This window comes from Lotus japonicus, chromosome 1, assembly GCF_012489685.1.
Source record: "Lotus japonicus ecotype B-129 chromosome 1, LjGifu_v1.2".
In the NCBI taxonomy this organism is placed as follows: domain Eukaryota; kingdom Viridiplantae; phylum Streptophyta; class Magnoliopsida; order Fabales; family Fabaceae; genus Lotus; species Lotus japonicus.
In genome coordinates, this window is record NC_080041.1 from 113168218 (window position 1) to 113178637 (window position 10420).

Below are 10420 nucleotides of genomic sequence, written 5' to 3' on the forward strand. Positions count from 1 at the left end.
AACTGTTGAAAAAGATCATTGTAACATCCCAATTATTCAATAAGGGGTCACATTAGTAACCCAACAAGTTTAGGGACTAGCTCAATTTTTATTAAAAAATGTGATGTTATTTTCGAAAACAGGTCCATCATCACCCAAACAACAATATGAGAAGGTCACATGAAAGTAAGGTACAACACAATGCTTGATTAAAAACCTCTTTCTTTAGACAAAACTACCCAAGAGTCTTACTTGAATTCAAATGAGTTTATTTTTAAACCCTCGCTTGATAAAACATTCAAATTTTAAAATTTTCAAACTCTTATCGTTATCCAAATATTTAAATAATACTCAATAATTATATAATACATCCTATTACTGAGTTTCAGATGAGGGGATAAGAGGGAAGGGGTGGAGAGGAGAAGAACATGAGGGTTGGGGGAAAATGCAACTGTAGGAGAGGAGAAGAAGGTGGGGGTTGGGGAAGAGGCAGCCGTGGAGAGTGTGGTGGTGGAGGTGGACGTTGAGTAGTGGTTAGGAAAGAGATAAGAAAGAGGAAGAGGAAGAAGAACAATGAGGAAGTCATGGACAGAAAATAATTAAAGAAAACTTTGAAAGACTAAAACTAATATGAAAATTACACGTGAACACATTTATAGGTTATGATTGGGTAAAAATATGTGAAATATGTTTTATGATTTTATATTTTCTAGTGACCATTTTAAACATATTTAATTTAACCCAAAATTGAATATTTATTGATTGTTAAGACAAACTTTGGTTCCTTCTTTGCTGTAAACAAGAACACTTTTGCTCCTTCTTTCCCGAACTCTTTTCCATCGCGAATCAACTCGCAGCAGCGTTTCAGGTCGCGCAAACTGGTTCGTAATTCGTTGTAGCGAGCAACGAATTTCGATATAACTACACCTGCGCTGAAGAAGCAATGTCTGCCAATTTCTGGACATCATCTCACTAGTATGTTTAATCCCCTTTTTCGCAATTGTTATTCCCCTTTTTCTTGATTTTGCGCACCTGTGTTCTAATTTAGGGTTTTGCACCTTGCAGCAAGCACCTTCTGGATCAAGAAGATGTGGATATGTTGAATCCACTTGACAAAGAAAAGGGTATCACACTTGAGGATTTTAAGCTCATTAAGATGCACATGGCCAATTGTATGCTCTCTCTCTCTCTTTTTTAGCTTATTATTATTTTTTTGATTTTGCCTAATATCAATAGCTAGTTAAAATCCTTGTATATATGCACCTAATGGCACTGGTAAATTGGTTGGCTTTTACTTTTTACAATCATTCTTTTTGCTTGTGTCTGATTCTGAATTTGTAGTTGCTATTGACATCCTTAGTTTTGTGTGCATGAGTTGATTGCTAAGGAAATTCTATATCCTGATTAGCAAGGTAGCCAGAATCGGGATTATGCCTTTAATCGAGGGGGGGTGTTAATCATAAATCGCATAATCGTAAGATTTAGCGAAATTTCTATTAATGTATATATGCATATACTCTAGCATAAATAACAAAAAAGAACACTTTTTTTTGTGTTTGATTATTAATTCCTGCATTTCCTTTCCTTCATTGTGCAGATATTTTGAAATTGGCTCAGCAAGTAAAAGTGAGGCAGAGGTGTGAACTATATTTCTTTAATATGTGTAGCTCTATCCCTTTGTGTTTATAAACTATTAGATCTTTTTTCTGATGTTGAGGGGTATAAGTGAAAAGAGTACATTTGGTTTCTATAGAAAGATTTGTATATTGATTTGAACTTGCTGGCTTAAAATTTGAGGAGCGTGGAAAGCATGCGAAATAGAGGGAATATAAAGGAGAGAATGGGTGTAGAAGGGGCCATCAAATTTGTTAGCAGAATACTGTGAGTCTTAGGCCTAGAGGAGCAGAAAGCATTCTTGCTTCTTCGTTCATAGCTGGTTCTCTGCATATTTTATAGTTGTATTGATAATCCTGGATACTTCCGTATAGTAAAAACCTCATGCCCATCTCCCAATTTAATTCCCAGCTTTTTTGTTGCATGTCTAGGAAACCACTGTTTTTTCCTAACCTTAGCCCTCATTTTTCACTTTTAGTCCTCACACAAAACTTGCACAAAAGTTATCCTCGAAGACTCGAACTATCTCCAGGCCTTCATGTTAGTCCCCATACTATCTAAGGTCCGTCACGTTAGTCCCCACACTATCTCAACACTCTTCACATTAGTCTCTAAAGTCTAAACTATATTGGTTGAAGCTAACATGAAGAAGGATGGGTAGATAGTTTGAGGACTTCTCATTGCACCTCCAACCCAAGAGCAATAGTCAATTGTCTGAGTGGCTCCACTATCAGCATGCACTGAAAAATTGATCTCCATCAATCTTCCTTCGAACTTCATTGTTTTATTTTCATTCCTCCCCCCCGAATTCGAACTAAACAGCCTTATAGTTTTGCACTCATATCCGTCTTCCTATTCGACATTTCCTGCTTTGATGTTCACTATCTCTTGATTATAATTCAAAGTTTCATTCTCCTCTAACATAACAACCTCAAATTTTCCTCTCACATGAGTGTAGTGGATGGAAAGTTTTCCCACAATTGGTGCATCACCCTTTAGCTCTATGTTCTGACAGTCTGGGTATGCAATTGAGTAAGTCCCTTAGACTTTTCAAAGTCCATTTCCTTCTTCTTTCCTTGTTGCTGATGCCGCCGAAGATGAATTCACCCTGATTGAAGTTTCATCAGATGGCCTTCCATTTGTTCGATCACGACTATTTGGTCAATTACTATTATTAATTCTGGCCTGCTCTGTTTTCGACCCACATTTTGACTTTAGACCCTAAAAAATCTCATAAATCTTTGATGACTAGGGATTTAGTAGAATGAATTTTAGTAAACTTAAGTTTATTATAGTTATATTTGGTAGGGTTAAGTTCGAGACAATGAATTTGTGTTTGGAAATGGTATTGTAAAATTAAGTTTAAAAAAATGGTTTTTGTTTGGCTAGTAAGATGTAATTGCTTTTGAAATATCTATTTATATGTTGTGTGTCCAAGACTTAGAATGATCTCTTACAGGAAAAGTAAAAAAATCTCACTTCTCTTGAATGTAAGTTGTCACCTTGAAAGGTACTTTTATCCAACAGAAAAGCTGCCTAAACACAATTCACTTTAAACAAAATTGATTTTAACACCCAACGCAGTTATTTTCAACTGAAACTAAAAAACACAAGCTCTAGGTTTGATCGATTTTTAATGGACCCATTTAGATTTTAATTGATGGACGTTTAACAAGAACCTTGGGAGAACCATACCATAAAAGCTAGCCGTTGTAGACTTGTAGTTAGAGAGCCCAAGCTCTTATAAACCCAACACTAGAATCCTACACTTCCAATGTGGGACTCAAGTCCTATACCTTACAATTGGATCCTAACATCGTTCAAATTTAACTCTGAACTGTAACACCCATATTCCTGTGAATAAGAATGCTTGAGGAACTTAAGTAATGCTTGCCTTTCCCTGTAGGAAAGTTTAGATGAAGGTGTTAAAGGTTGTATTAGGAGTCAAGACAACCTTTAGATGTTCCACTTATGTATTTCGATATATTTACAAAGAGTTAAATTTTTGTTCTCATTTTTTCTGGTCAAAGAATGGAAATTATTTTTCGTTGTCTTACCAAAACATGATAATCGTGTGCCTATTATTTTGTCTTATGTGTCATGACAATCTCTAATATATTGTTTGATCTTTCAGGGTTGTTGCCACTGCAGTTGCTTACATGAGGCGTGTTTATACCAGGTATGCGTCCTTAACTTATAAGTCTTTGGTGGACAGAAGGAGTTATGGCTGAAATGACAGGAACTTACTGTCTTATTTTTAGACGGAGGATAGCTTGTATTTTTTGCAGTATTTATGAAGTTGAGTCTGATGCAAGTTTAGAGCAGTACAATTTCATAAATTGCTCTTTCTTTTGATGTCAGGATTTATAATCAAAGCAGTTTATCTTTTTTTGTCCATATTAGTGCTATCATCTAGGTTAATGTTATGCATTTGTATGTTAATGTTGTGCAATCGGATCATATCAGAATAACTAAAAGAATCTCATTCTGGGATCTCTTGACTGCAACTGCGTCGTCAATTGTAATAAAAAATTATTTCTACTTACAGCTTGTAAATACTTGTGTTTGGTGTTTCTACTTTCTATAGGAACAGCAGAAGACAGATATGTGCAGTCAAAATGTTTTATACCATATCTAAATTTTTAAATACGAAAAATAGCAAGTTGACCTTAATTGTAGAAGTTGAACATTCAACTGCAGTAGTCAATTCTTTTTATCAAACAAGGGGAATAAACAAAAGAGCAAAGAAAAGAGTAGCTGGCCGATATTCTGTTTTTTCTTTCTTCTTTTTAATTTGATCAAATTTTCTTGGTTGTTTGTTTCTGATTTGGAAACATTCCTTTGCCTGAACAACTTATGTTTTTCAGATGCTGTTCTCATTGTTGACTCTAATCTAGTTTTTCAATAAAAGTTGAAGTTATTTGCTTGTCCTGTTTGGATGTCCAGGCTGTTCTCTTATTTATAATAATACTATCTTCATCTGACCTTGAAAATGCTATGTGCTTAATAAATTAAAACACCATCTGCTACCTATCTGTATTTTTTGTTTTAAGGAAGAGTATGACTGAATATGATCCCCGCCTGGTAGCTCCAACCTGCTTGTACCTGGCATCAAAAGCAGAAGAAAGCACAGTTCAGGCCCGGCTTCTTGTATTTTACATTAAAAAATTATGTAAGAAGTTAGTTAGGTTATAAATTTGTCTTATTTGTGTCTTGCTGACTTCTGAGTTGTGATCCTAAAAGTGAATTATTAGTTTTCAAACTTGTCTCTTGCTATTATATTTCCTTTTTGTGCTGAAATCAGTGCAATTTTGAATGCAGATGCTGATGATAAGTATAGATATGAAATCAAGGACATTCTTGAAATGGAAATGAAGATTTTAGAAGCACTGAACTATTACCTGGTTGTATTCCACCCCTACCGTTCCCTATCTCAGTAAGTATTTGATAAAATTGGTTGTTCATTTTGTGCACACGTCATTTCTAATAATGACAAAACGGACATATTCTTTTTTCTTTGACCTTTTTGGAAGTATCAATGTTTAATTAGTCTCATTCTATTTAATTCAGTTATAATGAAATGAGCATGTCTTAATGATTCTGTTATCCAAATTGACAGCAAAATAAAGGCTGTCTTTTGTGAAATTCAGAAGCTATTCAGCTGTCTTCAATTCAATCGATATAACTCGTTAAAATGTGTTTATAGATATTCTTAATAAAAGTTTTTACAGTGCTGTACATTAATGATATGGTCGAGTGTAGGATAAAGGCAATTAATGTTTGATGAGAATATAAGCTATTATGGTCGGTGAAGTCATTAAAGTTTAAATATTAAGCCAAATCAAGATAAAAGAAAAGGTGACGACTAGGAATATGCATTGCAGGACAATATGTCTATCCATAATGCCACCAAGATCTTAGACCAACAAAAAATACCTCAAAGGTGACACGTTGAGACAGGAGCCTACGATTGTACCTTACCAAGGGAACCTAGGCCTTTTGTCAAAATCATCAAAAGACCAAACTGTGGTCCCCTTCATCCCCCCCAGTCTAGCTTTCAAGTCGTAACTGAATTGTCATTCACTAATTTTATTATTTTGTTGTCTTGCCGGTGTTACAGGTTCACACAATCATTATCTTTCACACAATCACACCATTTTGTATAGTGAAGCAAGTATATGTGAATTCTTGATGAGAATCCACAATCTAATACGAATTGCAAATTTGTGATAACATTTTTTGGGGCCGGCCGCATCGTGCCGAGATCTGGGGTTGACAACATAAAGTAGGAGTAGGAGCAATAGGAATTTCAAAATGCCTACGTAGCCCGAGTTCATTTCTTTTTCAGCATTCACATTTCCAAACTGCCTGCAAGTCAAACAAATACCAATAATAAACATTTTGGCTAATTAGGTCCTGAATAAGTTAAATACTGTTTGTGGATTACTTATCCTTCATTCTTGCCATTAAAATTGCATTCATGTATAATTTCCCACTCTTATTAGAATGATAATTCTTCAGGTTCCTTCAGGATGCTGGTCTGAATGATCTAAGCATGACTCAACTAACTTGGTAAGAGTCCTTCCGGTTGAACAGATGACATCAATTTTTTTAAAGTTTTCCTTTCATCTCCTTATTTTAAAATGCCCCTTTTTTCTCTTCGCCCCCCTATTTATTATATGCTTTCTTAAGTTGTTGCTCTTCATTTTCTTTTTGATCATATATAATTTTACTCTCTCCATTTCTATTTATAAGTCATTTTTAACTGATTCAGATAAATTAATAACATTAGTTAAGATTAGTTGTTAGTCTCAAATTAATCAGAACTGTTAATTTTCCTAAATTACCCCCTTATTGGAAAACTAAAAATTATTTATTGGTGAGTATTTATCAGATTCTGTTTTTCTTTCTTTTTTGGTGTTCATTCATTTTACTTTTTGTTATCATTTTTATTTTGAATTAAAATATTTAACATATCCTGATTATCTAGTTATAGTCTGTATCATGTTTAAAGTTGGTATAACAATGATAATGGATGATGACATGTCTAATTATAGATGGCATCTACTTCATTTTAAGGAGCTCAATTGTTGATGTCATAAAAAATGTGCAAATTATTTTAACTTCATTTGATTGAAAATTCGAAGTAGATTCTTCAATTCATTTGATTTGGTGCAGTAGATAACAAATTTCTTTAGCTAGAAACATCATTTGGTTGCTTCACTATTAAGCCTGATTTTCTGTTCTGCTGGCACCTTGTTAATGTTGTTTGCAATTTAACTTCTATTTATTATTAATTTTGTTGAATTAAATTTACAAAAAAAATAAACGTGAATATTGATGATGGCAGGGGGATTGTAAATGACACATACAAGATGGACCTGATTCTTGTACATCCTCCACACCTAATTGCTTTAGCTTGCATATATATTGCTAGTGCTGTCAGGGAGAAAGACACCACTGTCTGGTTTGAAGAACTTCATGTTGATATGAATGTGGTGAGTATTCTACTGTATTTCTAAGCTTCATTGCATCTTTTCTTGACTGTCTTCACCTTCTCTTTTTCTTTGTTTTCTATTTTTTTCTAAATTTCTTGATAAATTTGACTATGATATTAAATTGCAATCTAATACTTGAATTGTTATACCCTGCTATTTGCTATTGTTAAATTTGGCCCTAAACAAGATTATTTTGAAAAAATCGTAAAATAAAAGAAAAAAAATAGGTTCAAATTTTCATGGTTTGGCTTTTACCTACTTCCACAGGTGAAGACGGTTAATAAGTTCACTAAGGGTGTGCTTGTGAGTTGAGTTTGGAGGGGAGAGAAGGGAAGGGAAGGGGGGAGGCTTATTAGAAGCCCTCCCCTTGTTTGGGAGATTTAAGAGGGGGAGGAAGGGTTTTGGATATTTCTAAAACCCCTCCAAAACCATCTCTCAGTTATATATTTTAGTTCTCCCAAATTGGGCGGTTTCGGGAATTTGGAACTTCCAACAGGGGAAGGGCTTACCTCCATTCCCTCTCTCTTGCCCTCCCCTCCCCTTCCCCTCCTCTCCGCTAAAAACTCACAAACACACCCGAAATGAACAAATAAAGAATGAAGGATACACAAGTGGTTTGTTTTCATTTTTTTATAAAAGAAAAGGTTAATTCCACTGTTAAACCCACATCTGAAGTACACCCAATATACTTCCCATCATTATATTCCATTGTTGTACGATAATTTTGTCCATTAACCCAGCTGCACTATACTCAAGAAAATAACACGCAAATATTTTACGGAAAGGCACATTCCTCACTCCCCATAGCTCTTGTATTGTAGTATCTCTCACTCTCTAATGACCAAAACTAAATGAGAGCTAATGCAAAGAAAAGTACCCTGATGACGTTTTGAGTGTTGTGAAATCAAGTGTGCGTTTGAAGTCCTACATTGGATGAAAGTGGAAGTGTTGAAGAGTATATAAGAGATAAGACCCACAAACTCAATGTCTTAAGGTTTTGGGTAAAGATGTGGTGTCTGGTGAGACCTCCATGCCCCCTTCATGATGCAACATTAAGAAGTTTCAGGAATGACTTTTATAGTTGTTTCTCCCTTATGAAGCCATTGGCTTGTCCAGAAGTCAAATAGTCCCCATATATATTTGACCTTTACATTAATGAAGAGATTAGTTAGCTTCTATAACTCCGCCTTCCATGCAGCCAATAAATTGGCTAATTGCTTAACCATATGTTTAGATGAGAGACAGTCTAATGAGGGTCTTTTTCAACAATGCAAAACATATTCTAACACTGGCAATTCTTCTTGAAACCCCGCGCATTCATCTCCTTGTAGAGTGAGCTTAAATTTGTGTTGTACTGCTGTATTAGGACAGTAATGAAGATCCATTGTCATGTTACATTACATGAACTAAACACTATTATCCACTATCAACTATGAACTGAAAAGCATTTTGGTATTTATCAACCACGCATGCAAGCAAGCTTGGGCCCAATAATTTGAAGTGTTTTGTTATTTTTCGTCAAAGTTATGTCATGAGATGATTAGATGTATATTGTATGGCATTGCTGGAAAACAGCATGATGTGGAGACATGGTCAAGACAAATAATAATCTGAATTGGTCAGTCATGGTTTTCATTTGTTCAGGGTTTTGGGGTTTTTGAGACTAGGTTGGCGACATGGTGCATTACTTTCTTCTCTGTTGGCTAGGATTATGTAATAGGAGTGTTCGTTGGATCATTATTTGATTGGCTGGCTCGCTTTTGATTATTCATAATAATATGGCTGAGAACCAAATAATGGGATTTATATTTATAGTATGTTATATTGATATGAGAATGAGAACTAAGAAATTTCAGCATGATTATCTTGACACTGAGTTTTGTACATCTAAGTTAATACAATTTTAAAATTCAGTATGTTGTTATAGAGGTTCAATATCCATTAGTGACTTGTGCTGTCCCCCTAGGATATAGTCTCTTTTTTTAAACAAATATCCTGAATATTGCTCCCTATAATTCTATATATATTTGTGTGATAAAAGAAAATGATCTTTTATGTGGTTTTGACAGGTTAAAAACATATCAATGGAGATACTTGATTTTTATGAAAGCAATAGAATGTTCACTGATGAGAGGATGCACGCTGCTCTTCAGAAGCTATAACTGTGATTCCCTAAAAGTATACTGTAGATGAATCAACCCTGTCCTGGGTGTTCTTAAATCTTAAATGATGTTCTTGATCCCGTTGTGATCTGTAAAAACAAAAGAAAAGCCTATATCAATGGCATCCTCTCCGGCAGAACTCTTTCTTAATTTACCAAATGGCAAGGGAACAGAACATGCGCTATTAAGGCCCCATTTGGAAGAGTTTATTTAAGCTTAACTTATAGCACAAGTGCTTATTGAAATGTTTGGAAGAACTTATGTAAATAGTTTATGAGATACTTATATGCTGCAACTTATTTTCATAAATTGTTCAGATTAATTTATGAATAAGATTATATACTTTAACTATAACTTATTTTCAATTATTTCAATAAGTTTTTCAAATTGGAGCGCTTATGTGATAAACTCCTATGTCATAAACATTTAGTTAAGTTATTTAACCAAACACACCGTAAGTGTCTTGTTAATGATGATTCTTGATGAACACCCATCGGACCCCTGGTCTCTTGTTTTGTCTTTTTATTTATTATTATAAATTGATTTGACAACAATTAACAAATTTATTTCTTTTGACATTTTAATTTTACTTAAGAGTGAGATGAGGTTTACATCCATTTACTTTTACTTAAGAGTGAGATGAGCTTTACATTCAATGACCAACATATTACAAATCCATAGTTATGTACAAGAATGCCTGTAGAAGCAACCATTACAAAATAAATTGATAGGTCCCATGTTCTTTGGCTCAACATTGGTAACGTAACACAGATATGAGAATAATGATGAACATCCATTGGACTCCCTGTCTCTTGTTTTATCTTTTTATTTATTATTACAATTTTTTTTGAAAATAATTTATTATTATAAATTGATTTGACAGTAGATAGCAAAAAACAAAAAAAAAAACTTGTAGATACGATAATTTATACAATTATAGACACCACATATGGTATTACACTTATAAAATACGACATATGGTATTACAATTATAGTTTAAAACCTAATAACAAAAAAATGTTCAACATCATAATCCAAGACATCAACCTAATCAACAACATAATCCAAAATCATCGAAAACATGACCCAGAACACCAACATAATCCAAATATCCAAAACATGTCAAGGCCTTCCGGTACATACGTCAAATATCAATAGATCATCAAT

At 34.1% G+C, this 10420-nt stretch overlaps 1 protein-coding gene across 2 annotated transcripts; it reads left to right on the forward strand.

Moving 5' to 3' along the window:
* Positions 1-752: 752 nt before the first annotated feature.
* Positions 753-9607, forward strand: LOC130729390 (cyclin-C1-2-like). Of its 2 annotated transcripts, XM_057581137.1 has the most exons (9): positions 753-954; positions 1045-1151; positions 1577-1616; positions 3728-3772; positions 4647-4765; positions 4915-5029; positions 6115-6165; positions 6944-7091; positions 9161-9607. In XM_057581137.1, exons 1-9 carry the CDS (start codon positions 923-925, stop codon positions 9251-9253), a joined length of 750 nt encoding a protein of 249 aa, XP_057437120.1. In that variant the 5' UTR covers positions 753-922; the 3' UTR covers positions 9254-9607. The 2 variants fall into 2 exon arrangements, with proteins under 2 accessions (XP_057437120.1, XP_057437121.1); XM_057581138.1 differs by lacking the exons at positions 753-954; positions 1045-1151 and adding an exon at positions 1240-1453.
* Positions 9608-10420: the final 813 nt, after the last annotated feature.